A 16,857-nucleotide genomic window follows, 5' to 3' on the forward strand; every position below is an offset into this window, starting at 1 on the left:
TCATCCTTAAGGAAAAAGTGAAAAACTATTGGTATGTTACCTAATGAAACAATGTAAATGCCAGTGAAATATTTAATAGATCTGTATTAAATATTTTTTTCTTACTGAATTGTATAACAAAATTAGAGAGTATGTAATATTAAAAATTAAGGCTGTATATATGGGAAAAAAGTGTAAATGCTGGAAAATTGTATAAATCTTATATTTAAAGGCAAAAACAAAACAAATAACTGACAGTAAGTGATTGTGAGGGTCCAGATAAATTGTGCTATGTGCCTGTGAGCATCTCACAATTAATCCTGAAAATAATCTAGGAGATAGGTTATGTGAATTTAATAATTTTAAGATCCCCATTTACAGATAAGCAAACAGAGACTAGAAGAGGTCATTTAATTTGCATGGGGCCAGGGAGCTGGCATTTAAACACAGCTTGCCGGGCACTGAAGCCTGAGTGCTCAATCATTATGTCATATTGACTCTGCTGTGTTAAAACATTGAGACAATACTGAAAATATTGTGGCGTGTTCAATAAATTTTTTAAAAAGTCCCCTAGCAGCATAGTCAATTGCTGTATATATTATTCACATACATGTCTCTGAAAGTCAATCAACTTTACAAGTTCTTCATCAGTTTTAAACTTTCCTAATAACTTCTGATTTTATATTTAGGGTAACATTTTTGTAGTTTTCCCATCATTTACATTTGCCAGCCTGTTGCTAGTCACTTCTTATTAGTCTCAGGAGACAGCAATATCCAGTCTTTTTTCCTTTAACAATCAAATCACCATTGTCTCTTGCCCTTGAGGCTCTTTGGCACTCTGGATCCAGTTGTGATCCACAGATAATGCTCTATGATTATCTTTCTGTTTCTTGCCTGAAATTTTGAATAACTTTGGGAACTTTGATTCGTCTTGCTAGGGTGTCAAAATGCTGTCCATGACTTATTTCCTGCCTCGATTATAAATGCTTTGTAAGTAGGAACTCTATCCCCTATTTCTTTGGTTCTTGCTAAAGAGGTTTCTGACATCACATTGGTCTGAAATCCTGGAATCAGAGAAATTTGCCTCTCAGTAAGATTCCAAGTGAACCTGGGAAGATCATTTTAGCAGACACATGGAAAGTAAGAGGGTTTTGTTAATGTGTAGTGATAAATTGAAATTTGTTGTAGAGGGTGCCTCTGTGGGCTTCTGTTTCTTTAGAAATTGGCTCCATGACGGCTTAAACTTTAGATGTGGCAGTTAGTAGAGTTAATTTAGGTTTTTAAATGGGAAAATTCATAGTTATAATCTGATAAACACTCACCTGGCATTTCAGACTGTATTGAACAAGTCTCCAGTCAGCATACATACTCACTAGAATTGCAGGAAAAGTACTTAAGACAAATGAAGCATTTACATGTTATTGCTTTCGAATCTAAATATTAATGTTTGTGGTGGTAGTTAGCGCCCTACTTCCCATGATGCTCAGCTCCGAGTGCTAAACAGATGGTAGATATTTCATATACTAGATATGGCCAGGGACTGTCCTCCCTCACAGATCTGCGAAGTGGGAGTCCTTTTTGTTGCTGTCACCTACTGTCAGTTTCCCACAGGTGTTTTTGCTCTTGCCGTTTTTGGAGAGGTAACATGGTATAGTGGTCATTGGAAGGCTTAAACAAGTTGATGTGCATAAGCCATAGGACAGTACCAGGCACACAGTGCTATTATAAGTCTTACCTATTATTCTTTATTATTTGAATATGGGTTAAATCAGATACTATGATTTAGTATATTTCCATTCACCACATGGAATCTGATCATTTTGCATCTTTGCTGCCAGATTCAGATCCCAAATGCCAACACTGAGTTTCATATACATTCTTTATTTCCTAGTGACACATTTCCCCATGCACCACTCTAGGCTGAAAATGTGTCCAGGTGGGAGATCTATCTCCAGAAGGCAAATGTTGCCATAAAAATCCATTGTCTATTTCTGCATTTTCTGTATTTTTTCAGTAAAACGTATTGAAACCTGGGGGATGGGAATAAGTAGGCATTTTGGATTTGTCTAGAAATGCTTACGTCTCAGGAGAGGTGGCTGAGAGAGTTAGTGTGTGTAACCTTTACGGGGTTTCACCTGAACATATCCTTATAGATTGAATCTTGTTCTGTGTAAGTCAGTGTTCCCAGTGTGCTCTTCACACATGTGTTGGGAGGTGTGTTAGACAGGCCTGGTGGTCGAGGAATACAGTGACAGGTACAAAATAACAAATGCCAAGGAATGTTAGAATTCAAAATAAAGAGATAATTTCAGCCAGTGTTGCCCAGACTTCAGCCATTATATATACTGCTTACATGAATTTGCCATATATGTGCCATCTGTAAAGCACTATTTATTTAATGTTTTCCTTTAAATAATTTAATGTTTTTTTCCTTAGACACAATTATTTGAAAAGGAAACTGTATCAGTCAGTAAATGGAAAACCATGAATAAAAGATAATCATAAAACTATATACAATAATTACAAATGTTTATCCAAGTTCCACCTAAAACCACCTCAGCTTGAGATATTTAACTGATCTTTTTCCGGCAATTCATGCACGTGTGCGCTCATGTGCGTGGGCGTGCGTGCACACACACACACACACACACACCTTGTTATATTGCTGTGTACTTTCCATCAAGCATCATCATAAGAAAACATTTTCTTTAAAGTTCTAGTACTATTAAAAAGAATTCCTTTCAGTCCTGTATGTATTGACCTGAGATGTCTATGGTATATAAAAGTGAAAAAAATGCAACACACTCCCAAATATAAATGAAAGTACTTGTATAAGTATGTGAATGCACACATACACGTGCATGTTTATGTCTATGTGTATATGTATGTATAGCATACATACATACATATGCTTGTATGAGTATTCTAAAAAGTGTAGGAGAGCACTTGAATTGTTAAATTACTTTTGAGAGGTATTGGAATGACTGAGAAGAAGGTTTGCTTATTCTTGTTGCAGTGAGCATGGAAAAAATTAAATAATGAAGATTATAAAGGAAAAAACCCTCAGAAACCACCATAGCACTCTTTGGGAAACACTGATTTAGTTCAACATGTCTCTTTATCAGCAAAAAATCTGAGGCATTGAGTAGCTGAGGTGTGGAGTACTCTTTTTTTTTTTTTTTTTTTTGAGACAGAGTTTGGCTCTGTCCCCCATGCTGGAGTGCAGTGGCACCATCTCGGCTCACTGCAAGCTCTGCCTCCCGGGTTCACGTCATTCTCCTGCCTCAGCCTCCTGAGTAGCTGGGACTACAGGTGCCCACCACCACGCCCTGCTAATTTTTTTGTATTTTTAGTAGAGACAGGGTTTCACTATGTTGGCCAGGATGGTCTCGAACTCCTGACCTCGTGATCCGCCCACCTCGGCCTCCCAAAGTGCTAGGATTACAGGCTTGAGCCACCGCGCCCGGCCGAGTACTCTTAATCTAGAATATATTATTCAAGATAGCTAACTGCTATAACTTACAATACCCTGAAACTCCTGCCTTACCACAATAGAAAGTTTCTTTCTTCCTTACATTATGGATAACTGCCTTCTACATGGTGATTCAGGGACCCAGGCCTCTTCCATTTAATGACTTCATTGTTTTTCAGTCCCCACAATCTTTCAGTGGATCTTTTGAGTCCAATAGAGCGACAAGGAAGGGGATGGAACAGGAAGGATAGTGTGAAAGGTTTTGGAGGATGGGAAGTAATGTTATGTCACTTCTTTCCATGCCCCCTTGGCTAGAACTGTCTTATGGCCTCACCTAAGTGCATGGCAGATAAGGAAGTGCAATCTAGCTGAGCCAACTCCCCAGAAAGGGGAGGAAAAATGTGGCAATCAGAGATCACTAGCATAGTCCTTGCTGTGAGGGCATTTGCAATCTTTGGATTGAATTTATTAATTTTGGCATTCCTTGAATTCAGAAGTCTATTACATGAAACTTAGGCAGTAAGAGATCTGTATACATTTATTTTTACACAGTGTATTGTAATTCCTACTAATGTCAAGAATTAAACCATTTAAATCACTTTTAGACTTAATTCAAAACACATAGGTTAGTAAGTTTTGCTTTCAACTGTAATAAAACACACCTGGTGATAGGTTTTAGCTCTGGGGCCACAAAGGGGAGTTGTGAAGAGGGTTGCCAGGAGGTATATGGAAAAGTCTTAAGTGGTCATAAGATAACTTAGGGGGAGAAAACAACACTTAAATGTTAAATACAGTGAAAATATGTCTTCAGAAACTTTCTAATTGCCTACATCAACACGATCTTATATGAAGATTATTCTGTGATTTTGGAAATGAAATTTTTGCCTTCATATTTCTTATAGAGATTTTCCTCTTCCTGTTTATATTCTGGATATCACTTTAAAAACTATAATCTTTAAAATTATGCCATGCTTATCTATATATTATGCCATGCTTATATATATATATATTACTGGTTTCTTAATATGTTTCTTTTTCTCCTTAGTGTAAAAACACTTTATAAAATATAAATCACCCGTATAAGTTACTATTATAAGCTAGTTTAAAGGGAGGAAAAAATAATGAGATACCAAGTAATGGAATGCCAAGTTTTTGTTAGAATTTTGTCCTTGGTAAAGAGGCAGCAGTTTCTCATAGAATCACCAAATTGGAAGTGCCTTTAAATTCTATTCATTTGACTTCTCTTAGAAAGCTCTATGTAAAAATTATTCCCAGTATTCACAAGAAAAATGTCAAATCCATCCTGAGATTTTTTTCATTTCTCTTAATTAATGTGTTCTGCTGTACTTAAGACCCATTCTTTTAAATCTGTTCTGAGTGGAAAGGGAAAAGACTACATGTATGAATAGAATAGGCCTTTTAGGGTCATTTGGGATTTTTAGTAGAATACGTCATTCATTTTCTTTTCTGTTAAACGGTGGACTGGAACTCTTTAGTCTTTCACTATTGACTCACCCGAACTTTCATTGTAAATATGATCATTTGTCTCTGTAACCCTAGAAGATGTTGGGGTTTTGTACATTCCATAAGGGCAACGGATTGTGTGTGTGTGTGTGTGTGTGTGTGTTTTCAAATCTCTATTATGGTACTTTGGTATCTGTGCCTTGCAGACGGTAAAAGGACACTGCAGTCAATATTTAATGAACATGGCTGAAGGACTAAACCAAGTTCACACATTAAATACAAATTGTCGTGAGGGAATGCAATGAATGTTAGCCATAGGTTTAGTGCTATGCATGTGTTGAAAACCGCAAGTTCTAAATTTTGTCTTCTTAATTTGATGAAATATTTTATCCCCCAATATTATTAAATGTGTGTGTGTGTGTGTGTGTGTGTGTGTATTTTTTTGTCTGCATGGTCCTTTGTTGCTAAACGTGCCATTTCAGCAGTCTGCTTTGGGTTTGTGTTTGAGATCTGTTTTAATTGTTGTGGCCTGCTCAGAAAGAACAGAGACAGACTGAACACAAAACAATTCAGTGGTGCAAAATGAGGCCTAATGATAGGATAGCAATAGATGTACAAACAGAGGTTCTTTATAATTGGAATTGAGAAAAGAGATGGGAGAGGGTGTCATGTGGCACACAGGAATAGAAGCATGTGGATGGCAAGAGAACGACTTAGGGAGAGAGATTCAATTCCAGCCAACACCCCATCTGTCACATCCAAGGAATGTTAATTTCACTTTATTTGCTGTATAGTTTTGTTTGTATTTAATTTGTGAACTTGCTTTGGTTTTATAGTTGTATACAAGCTATAAGTTTAAGAAGTTTCTACTGAATTTATGTTTGCACATAGTTAAATGATATCAAGTTACTTAGGTATAGGTGGCACTTACAAATTCAGGATTGGAATTAAAGTTCAAATCCTGGATTATTGTGTGACTTTGGGCAAGTTAATTATACTCTCTATGTATTGATTTCTCCATCTGCAAAATGGGGGTGATAATAATTCTCATAATGCTGTGAGGATTCATTGAGATTATCCACATTAAGAGGCTAACATAGTGCTAGTTTATAGTAAGTGTTCTATAATTGTTAGCTATGGACAAGATAATATTCCTTTTTTTAATAATAAAAGTCCATAACTATTCAAGCTTTAGAGACCTGGAGTCAGGTAAAAGCATTACCGTTTTTGAGGGATTTTAGTTCAATTCTGGCTCAGCCTCTACAATCCTTAACCAGTCTCATAGCCTCTCAGTGCTCAGTTTCCCCATTTGGGGAGCGAGTTTGTATTAATCAGGGTTCTCCAGAGAAACAGAAACAATAGGATATATATTGATGTATATGAGGAGACTTATTATGGAAATAGGCTCATGCAATTGATTATGCAGGCTGAGAAGTCCCACAATCTGCCATCTGCAATGTGGAGACACAGAAAAACTAATTGTGTAATTCAGACCAAGTCCAAAGGTCTGAGAACCAAGATTAGGGGAGGAGGCTGCTGGTGGAAGCTTTGGAGTCTGGAGAGCCAGGAACTGCAAAGTCTGAGAGCAGGAGAAGATGGACATCCCAGCTTTAAGAAAAGAGTTCGCTTTCCCTTTGCCCTTATTTGTTCTATTTGCACCCTTGTCGGATTGGATGATACCCATCTGCATTGGCAGAGGTGGATCTTCTTTACTCACTCAGCTGATTGAAATGCTAATCTCTTCCAGGAACACCTTCACAGACACCTGGAAATAACGTTTTACCAGCCGTCTGAGTATCCCTTAGCCTACTCAAGTTGACACATGAAATTGACCATCACAGAGTTCCATGTGTCAGACACTGTTAAGCACCTATGAACATTATCTTTAATCCTGCTGATAGCTTGGCAAAGAGAGCAGCATTGCCCTATTTCTACGGAGAAAGGAACTGAAGCACAGAGAGAAAACTGGGATTGCCTTAGGTTGTATGGCTTATAAGTGGCAAAGCAGAGGCTAGAAGTCAGGATCTGCTTGTCTCCAAAGCTCATGCTCCTTCTCTGAGGTCCTCTTGCAATGCAGACGTGATTCACCCAGGAGATTTCCTCTGCCGCAAGACCCTGGGAACAGCCACATCAGGAATAAAATTTGTGATGTGGGAAAGCGACGAATCATTTGGAATATTGGAGGGACACCCTGGCAAGCCTTTCCCTCTGCATGGTGGGGACTCTGGATGCCTTGGGATAAGGACAAGAAGGTGTCCTGAGATAAATGACTCCTCAGATCACCTGAGACCAGCCTGGTTATTTGTATACATTTTTTTCTCATTTGATTTCTTTAAATTAGGATGGATATTTGTATAATTAAAATACAGAGTATTCTGGAAATTAAAGGAAAACAGTGTACCTTGTAAGTCTTGCTGGGGGACAGAATCTCATCCATCTAACTCCCAGTTCTGCCATTCAGTTGATGTGTAGTTTAAAGCAAGTTATATTTCATCTTAATGCCTCGTTTTCCCATATATGCTGGTTTACAATATATAAAATGGTCATTGCTTACTTCCATTTTCAAGCTTTGCAAAGTGTGCAAGAGAGGACACACACACACACACACACACACACACACACACACACACACACACAGTATTGCCCATGGTCCTTTGCATACTGGGTCAGCACACTGTTGAATTAGTATCCACTAAGTGTCAGGTGGTCTTCTTAGCTCGGAAGATTCATAGAGGATTCAAAGGTGAGTCAGGCAAAGTCTCAGCTTCATCATGATTTTCAGTCTAGTAAACAGGGCAAAGGCTAAAGAATAGAAAGGAAATATAACACACAAAAAAGTAATGACCTTGGATGTTTCCCCTTGGGCCACATTTTTTTTTTATTTTGAGATGGAGTCTCGCTCTCTCACCTAGGCTGGAGGGCAGTGGTGCGATCTTGGCTCACTGCAACCTCCACCTCCTGAGTTCAAGAGATTCTTGTGCCTCAGCCTCCAGAGTAGCTGGGATTACAGGTATGTGCCACCAAGCCTGGCTAATTTTTTGTGTCTTTAGTAGAGATGGGGTTTTCCCATGTTAGGCAGGCTGGTCTCAAACTTCTGACCTCAAGTGATCTGCCTGCCTTGGCCTCCTAAAGTGCTGGGATTATAGGCATGAGCCACTGCACCCAGATGGGCCACAATATTAACAATAGCATATAGCATATGCCAGGAATCATGAAGTATTTTCTTACTGAAGAAATTCTAAAGAATAGTCTAAATGGAGGAAAAACTGTGTGTTCCTTCTACGGTAACTGCTCAGAAATCATTTCCTAAAGCTTTTATTCCTAAAGGGCCCCACTGTGGAAAAGCTTTAAAAAGCTGGCATGTCAGGAGTTAAAGGTGGGCTCGGGGAGAAAGCGCATGGGATAGCATGCCTCACTCAGTAACTCTCTGTTCCCTATGGTGAATCCTTTATCCCTTCCAATTCTTTTTTCTTTTTTCTTTTTTTTTTGAGACAGAATCTCACTCTGTTGCCCAGGCTGGAATGCAGTGGTGCTATCTCGGCTCACTGCAACCTCTGCCTCCCAGGTTCAAGCTATTCTCTTGCCTCAGCCTCCCAGGTTCAAGCTATTCTCCTACCTCAGCCTCCCAGGTAGCTGGGACTACAGGTGCGCACCACCACATGTGGCTAATTTTTGTATTTTTAGTAGAGATGGGGTTTCACCATGTTGGCCAGGCTGGTCTTGAACTCCTGACCTCATGATCCACCCTCCTTGGCCTCCCAAAGTGCTGGGATTACAGGAGTGAACCACGGTGCCCAGCCCTTCCAATCCTTTTTTTCCACAGCCCTGCCTAACCTCCCAGGGTTACCTTCAGATGTGGCTAGAATAAGCTGCCACTATATATACTGTATATGTGTTGTGAAAAGCAGAATTGTCTTTATAAAGATGGCGCTAAACATTTCTGCAGCAGAATTGTCTTTCTATAAAGACGGTGCTAAGCATTTCTGAGTTCTGGACCCATATTTTAACTTCCACCTGGTTGTTCAATTGTCCCTCAAACATTTCCCAGCCCTGCCTCCTCGCACCTGATTGTCCTTCTGTGTTCCTTCTCATGATTCATGGTGTCCGTGTTTCCTGGTCACTTAAATTCAAAATCCCTTAGCCCCCCTCAGTCCTTCTCTACTCTTAATCCCCATATCTCAGTGGTCACAAAGTTTTGTGAACTCTGCCTTCTAAATTAGCTGGTGTCTTTGCTTTTCTTACTTTACTGCCACTGACTTGGTTCAGAACGTCATCTCTCACCTTCATTATGGCAGTTGCCCAGCTAGCCTCCCTGTCAACACTCACTCTTCACCTGCCGTTAATCATTATATTTTTAAAAACACACCGCAGTACTGCACTCCTGATTCTCCACGTAAAGCTGCTCAGGATAAATCCAAACTGATAAGGCTGGTGCAGAAGCATCTTCCTAATGTGGCCTCAGACAGTCTCTTTGGTGTCATTTCCTACAAGCCCCCTGAACCACCCTGAGCTTCAACCACAGTGAATTTCTTTCTGTTCCCGAAATACTCAGCACTTTGTTGTTTTACAGCCTGAAACTCTCTCCATTGTCTCTGTAGGAAAACTCATACTTATCCTTTAAAAATAAAATCAAAATATCACTTCCTTCCTGAAACTTCCCCATCTTCTCGTGGCCCCATCACTGCCCCACTCTGTAGGATACCACAAGAGAGCATTGCTTGATCATTACTAGACTGTGAATCATCCCTCTTCCCCTTCCACCCATCATATTGTGAAATCCTCTTGAAGAGACCCTCAACCCTCCTTTCATAACTTTGAAACTCCAGCACTCAGCATGGTGCTTGTTGCCCAGTTGGGTTGGTGTCCCATAGTGTTTGCTGGCAGAATAAATAAAAGAATGAATGATCAACTTACATGTGAACCTGTATCTGCTAGTTTCATAACAAGATATTTGGAGAAAGTCAGTCCAAATATTGTTAGGTTGGTGCCAAAGTAATTGCAGCTTTTGCCATTGCTTTTAATGGCAAAAATTGCAATTACTTTTGCACCAGCCTAACAGTACAGGATATTAGGAGATTATATATCACAGAGTATGAATTTAGGGGACATAAGTAAAATCAAGTCATCCCAAATTTTCTTATATCTATTTATCCACATCTGACAGCTGCTTTTAGAAGCCAGGCCAGGTGGTACATGGAGATGTGTGTTTTGAAAGCAGACCATAGCCTGCTGCTCCTAGAGCTAGATAGTTATTTAGCAAATACATGCAGATGGGCCAGACATTCTTCTAAGCACTTTGCAAATATTAACTCATTTAATTCTCATAACAAACCTAGGAAATAGATACTGTTATTATTCCCATTTTACAGATGAGGAAACTGAGGTCAGGTGGAACGTTTTTTTCTTTGCATCTACTGTTCATTTCACTGAGATTTCTCTTCCTGCCATTCTTCTTCTGAAATGTAAGCCATTGTCCTCTGTGCTCTCTTAGCATCTTTTTTATATGTAGTGCTCATGCCTGTAATCCCAGCACTTTGGGAGGCCAAGGTGGGTGGATTACCTGAGGTCAGGAGTTTGAGACCAGCCCGGCCAACATGATGAAACCCTGTCTCTACTAAAAATACAAAATTTAGCTGGGCGTGGTGGCACACGCCTGGAATCCCAGCTACTTGGGGGGCTAAGGCAGGATAACTGCTTGAACCCAGGAGGCGGAGGTTGCAGCGAGCCATGATTGCACCGCTGCACTCCACTCCAGCCTGGGTGACAGAGCAAGACTCTGTCTTGAGAAAAAAAAAAAAAAATTATATATATATATATATAGTACTCACGTCATTACATGATAGTTGCTATGTCAGTCTATTCCACAGGTGAACTTGGGCACATTACTTGATTTTAGTTTCTTTGTCAGTAAAATGCGTGTAGTAATCCTTACCTTGCAGAGCAGCTGTGAGGATTACAAGCACCTGGCCCAATTCCGAGGCTCCAGGCTCAGGAAATGAGCTTTCCCTATTGTCTTTTTGTCATCCTTGACACAGTTGTTGACACGAGACAGGTGTTGTCCTGTGAGAAACTGAAGGGAAGGGAGAAAAGGGAAACCAGGACAACCCCAAGTCAGGGCCACTAAAGGCGCAGAAGAGTGTGAGCATTTGCAAATCTCAGAAAGTGGCTTACAATTCAGAGAAGATCGTTTGGTTTGATCATCAGTAATGTTTTCGATAACAGCCTTAGCAGGCTATGAGGTGGGAGGCAGATGCAACTGGTTAAGGAGGGAGTGGGTGGTAAAGAAATGAAAACTGAGGGTGCACTGTCTTCTCTTTTAGGAACAGAGGAGAAGGGTTAGAGTAGCAGCAGGTGGAAAGCATGCTTCCTGGTTTGGATAGGAGAGCCCTGAATGTGTCTGTAGGCAGGGTGGGTGAAGCCCTTAGCAGAGAATGACCAGAGAGGATGTCCTTCCTTCTCCCTGCCTTGGTGGAAAGGCTGCTTAGAACCGCTTTTGTCCATGCTGGGACTTGGCTCCATGAGTCCTCTTACCACTTTGCATCTCGGGCATCTCTCACAGTCTAGCTGGCTTTGGGTAATGTACCCAAAATGTACCCTTTCAGCTCAGGGCCTGGGTAATGTACATAACTTGTCTCAGCTGCAGTTTCCTCATCTGTAAAATGAGAATAATGTGTACCTCACAGGGATATTGTGAGCACAGAATGAGATAACGTGTTCAGTGCCAACGATAGTGTCTCAACCATTGTGTCTTTTTAACTTTCTCTTAGAGACAGGATAAAAGAAAAGCAAAAAGGGTAAAATCTTAGCATTTTCTTGAACTGCAGAAGGAAGAATTTGGGGATGTGCCCCTGGATAACTGCTGTCTCCTCTGTAAAGCAGAGAGCGGGGGAGTCCACCGAGGCAAAGGGAATGGGAAGTTTGTAGTTTTGAGGGCACTGGTAGTGACCCTGGAGGCCGCTGGGTTCTCTTCACTAGAGATATACACCAGGGCTGATGAGCAGCAGCGAAAGCCTGGCTGGGCATAGAGATGGCAGTTAGGATTGTGTGTGTGACCTTCCATAGCCAGGCATGAAGGGAATGGGGAAAGGTGTGGACGGAACTGGGGACTGACAAAACTGTTGTATTAGTCCATTCTCACACTGCTATAAAGACATACCCAAGACTGGGTAATTTATAAAGAAAAGAGGTTTAATTGACTCACTTCTGCATGACTGGGGAGACCTCAGGAAACTTACAATCATGGCAAATGGAAAGAGGCACATCTTACGTGGCAGCAGGCAAGAGAGAGGGAGAGAGTGAGCAGACATGAGTAAAAGGGAAAGAGCCCCTTATAAAACCATCAGATCTCCTGAAAACTCACTCACTGTCACAAGAACAGCATGGGGGAAACTGCGGCCATGATCCAATCACCTCCCACTAGGTCCTGCCCTCAACACATGGGGATTGTAGGGATTACAATGCTGAGGTGAGATTTGGGTGGGGACACAGAGCCAGACCATATCATGTGTCAAGGGGGTGTGGGGTTCTAGTGTGTGCATATGTTAGGGGATATAAATGTGCACTGGGGAGATGACAGCCAGAGTCCTCTAGTCAGATGGGAGGTGCTGATGGCCCAGGTGAATGGGGCAGGTGTGGAAGTCCTGTGGTGACAATGAGGATGCAGAGCAGGTTCCTGGGAGTGGGGTGGGGACCCCAAAGCTTGTGGCTAGAGCTGGGGTTTCAGAACATTAGATAAAAGAATTTTCAATGACTAAGGCCAAGGGATGGCTGACATCTCAAATACAATGTTCTTCATTTCTCTACTTTTTCTTCTATTCTTTGTCATATGAATACCTACCAATGAAGAAAAAGTAACCTTAGTCTTTATGCAACCTTTGTGTGGAATTCATCTGTTAATATTATTCAGCAAATATTTTTTATTTCTACATTGTGTTTGTAATAATTTTTAGTGGCTGCATTATATTATCTTTGCACATACTGCTTTGTCTTCTTTGGGATTTTTCCCTAGGATAAATTCCCAAGTGTAGGATAACTGTTCTTAAAGGTGTGGATGATTTTGGAGCAGGGAGTCTTGATGGGCTGTTAGTTAATTGCTGCAGGCAGATCTACAGCAGGCAGGGAGGGCAGGCAAATGGGGAAGAAAATTAGAATATTTAATAATAGACTCTGAATGGAAGCTTTCTGTGAATATTTTAAGTCCACCTCACATAACTCTCAATTCTGTGTGCTGTCTCTGCTGGAGGCATTTACCCCAGTGAAGGGGGAAACAGAGCTGGCTGGAAGTTGCATCTGTGATTGAGTAAATGGAATTTTGCTTGGCTTGGTCTTTGACGCTTTCTTTTTGGGGACTATCATCAAGAACGTGAAGATGTTGAATAAATTGTGTATCTGGCAGGGGCAGGTAGCAATGAAAGGTAGTTTTTCTGTTCTGGAGTTATTTATTTTTTTGAAATAGAGTCTTACTGTGTCGCCCAGGCCTGAGGTACAGTGGCCCAATCTCGGCTCACTACAATCTCTGCCTCCTGGGTTCAAGTGATTCTCATGCCTCAGCCTCCTGAGTAGCTGGGATTACAGGCGCACAGCACCACACCTGGCTAATTTTTGTATTTTTAGTAGAGGTGGCGGTCTTGCCATGTTGGCCAGGCTGGTCTCGAACTGCTGGCCTCAAGTAATCCACCCGCCTTGGCCTCTCAAAGTGCTGGGATTACAGGTATGAGCCATGGCCCCTGGCCCATTCTGGAGTTTTTTTGGGGGGCAGGACAGAACAGTTTCATCTTGATAAATTAAAGGATTTAATAATTTTGATTACAATCATCACAGTGTTAGTATTTTGAATAATTTTAGCAGTTAGTGGGAAACATGATTTAGATAATTTTAAAGAAATTGCAATATTTTGAATCAGAGCAAAATTTCATTAACAATATTACTGTTAATTTTTTTTATGTCTTATGATTGTAATGCTTCTCCTTTTTTTCTTTTAACAGAAGAAATACAGAAAGGGGTTTATTGATGTTTCAAAAATCAAGTGTGTGGAAATAGTGAAGAATGATGATGGTGTCATTCCCTGTCAAAATAAGTATCCATTTCAGGTGAGCTGGTGCATTTCTGTGGCAGTGCAGTGCTGGGCTTAGCCATGTTTGCTCTTTGATATTCCAGTTTCCTGTCCTTGCTTTGCTGGCTGATTGGCTGATTTCTAGGTTCATTTGCCACTTTAATAGTTGTGACTTTTCTTCATGAACTGCTTAAGTCTTTGTGGCAACATTATCTGATTCTTAAGGAGTTGGGGCTAAGACTGAAAAAGTGAGGGTTGAAGTTTTCCCTATGAATCTGAGCAACTGTGAAGTGAAAGGTGTGAGTTATCCTCAAGTGGAAATAAGGTTAAAAGGCTGCTTGTGATGAAAACAATAATTAGCCTTATATATTAATTAAACTATGCTTCTTTGGGGTAATCGTGTTATTTTTTTCCCCTGACAATGATTCTGTTGCATAAGGGAGGTAAATATCTCATTATTCTCATTTATGTCTGAGGAAATCAGTGCTCACCTGTTCAATAGCTTCTCCAAGGTCACCTTGTAAATGAAAAAGCCTGCCAAGCACACACACACACACACACACACGGGCATCTCCTCTCCGGAAGAGGAGGGTCCGGCGTCCTGCGCTACTCCGCATTCATGCAGGTATCTTGGTTCCCACCTGCCTTGAGAACTCAGGAGTGTGGAGTTGGATCCTGAAAATCCGGAGCTCTCAGCCCCTCCCCAGCACCTCACCACTGCCTTGAGAACTCAGGAGTGTGGAGTTGGATCCTGATAATCCGGAGCTCTCAGGCCCTCCCCAGCACCTCACCACTGCCTTCCCTGCTCGAGGATGTTTTTATGCTCCCCTTGAGCAGTGAATGTCCCTAGTGAAAGTCACCTTTTACCCATGGCTGTGGTCTCACCGTGTCTTGAAAGGAAAGTTGCAAAAGTCTTTTTCAATGTGGTGGAATTTTTGCTTGTTTTTAATTGCTCTTATGAAGTTATCAATTACATTGGAATTATACATTTGCCAGTTTTGGGGGATGAAGATGTTTGGGAAGCAGTGAGCCAAAATATCCAAGCTCCTGGCTTATTCTCCACTAGGGTGGCAACATCACAAATGGAGGAAGGGCTACATTTAATTTTCCTTTTCCCTGTTCCTTATTTTATAGCTACCATTTCTCTGAGTGAAGGACAGGGACAGTAAGTGCTTAGAGAGGTGACTTTGAGGCCAAACTGCCTGATTTGCTTACTGGCTATGTGAGCTTGTGTAAGTCACTTAACCTCTCTGTGCCTGTTTCCTCTCTTGAAAAATGGGAATAATAACAATAATAGTACTCATTTCATAGGGTTGTTATGAGGATTAACTGATGTGATAGATAAATAGCTTTGACATATAATCAGAGCAAGGTAAGTGGTAGTTGCTATTATTACTATTGCTATTCTCTTACTACTGCTGCTGCTATTAATATTATACCTAATATTACACCTACCACCTGGATCTAGAAGTAAGATAAATTTAAACCTTCTTCGTAAGTATGTTGAATGCATATATAATGGAAATTTAGCAGAGAACCATTCCTACCACACTTCTTTTTTTTTTCCTTTGAGATGGAGCCTTGCTTTGTCACCCAGGCTGGAGTGCAATGGTATGATCTCAGCTCACTGAGACCTCCACTTCCCAGGTTCAAGCGATTCTCATGCCTCAGCCACCAAAGTAGCTGGGATTATAGGCATGTACCATCACGCCCGGCTAATTTTTGTATTTTTAGTAGAGGCAGGGTTTCACCATGTTGGCCAGGCTGGTCTCGAACTCTTGGCCTCAAGTGACCTGCCTGCCTCAGCCTCCCAAAGTGCTGAGATTACAGTCGTGAGCCACTGCACTGGGCCTCCTACCACAGCTTCGATGGCTGTTAGACGTGTTAGGGATTGACAGCATTGGGGATCTGTGGCTCTCATGATTCTGGACCCAGAATTAGGATTTTTGCTGTCCAAGAAAGAGAGATTCACTCTGCAAGTTTTGGGTTGCATTTAAGAATGATAATACAAGTAGGCCGGGCGCGGTGGCTCACGCTTGTAATCCCAGCACTTTGGGAGGCCGAGGCGGGCGGATCACGAGGTCAGGAGATCGAGACCAGGGTGAAACCCCGTCTCTACTAAAAATACAAAAAAAAAAAAAAATTAGCCGGGCGTGGTGGCGGGCGCCTGTAGTCCCAGCTACTCGGAGAGGCTGAGGCAGGAGAATGGCGTGAACCCGGGAGGCGGAGCTTGCAGTGAGCCGAGATTGCGCCACTGCACTCCAGCCTGGGCGACCGAGCGAGACTCCGTCTCAAAAAAAAAAAAAAAAGAATGATAATACAAGTAGAACAGAAAGCATTCCATCCTTGAACTATTAAAATTGTTGAGATGAATAAATATGAGAAAAGTTCGAAAACAATCTGAAAAATTAAATCAAGAAGGGATAAGCTTGAGCTTTATACAATTTAAAGCAGCATGATTTGAAAGGTGAAAAATACCCTCTCTTATTATAACTTAAGTATAACTAAGAAAGTATAGATCCTAGTTTCAGATTTTCATAGTGAAATTTTACATTAGGTTCAGATGCAAAGTGAAAACAATAAAAGTAGAAGTAGACGTTTTCGGCCGGGCGCGGTGGCTTACGCCTGTAATCCCAGCACTTTGGGAGGCCGAGGCGGGTGTATCACGAGGTCAGGAGATCGAGACCATCCTGGCTAACACGGTGAAACCCCGTCTCTACTAAAAATACAAAAAAAAATTAGCCGGGCGTGGTGGCGGGCGCCTGTAGTCCCAGCTACTCGGAGAGGCTGAGGCAGGAGAATGGCGTGAACCCGGGAGGCGGAGCTTGCAGGGAGCCGAGATGGCGCCACTGCACTCCAGCCTGGGCGACAGAGCGAGACTCCGTCTCAA

General features: G+C 41.4%; 1 protein-coding gene across 4 annotated transcripts in view; it reads left to right on the forward strand.

The window, feature by feature from the left end:
* The window catches only part of TEC (tec protein tyrosine kinase), a 140,881-nt gene that overhangs the window by 85,091 nt on the left and 38,933 nt on the right, over positions 1-16,857 (forward strand). For 3 of the 4 annotated variants that reach the window (XM_032135417.2, XM_058430044.1, XM_058430043.1), the window contains exon 3: positions 13,900-14,004. In XM_032135417.2, coding sequence (XP_031991308.1) covers positions 13,900-14,004 — 105 coding nt within the window. Of the gene's footprint in view, positions 1-13,899; positions 14,005-16,857 lie in introns of those variants that run through there. The other variant, XM_032135418.2, reaches the window with a different exon arrangement.

Source organism: Hylobates moloch, unplaced genomic scaffold (assembly GCF_009828535.3).
Source record: "Hylobates moloch isolate HMO894 unplaced genomic scaffold, HMol_V3 SCAFFOLD_17, whole genome shotgun sequence".
In the NCBI taxonomy this organism is placed as follows: domain Eukaryota; kingdom Metazoa; phylum Chordata; class Mammalia; order Primates; family Hylobatidae; genus Hylobates; species Hylobates moloch.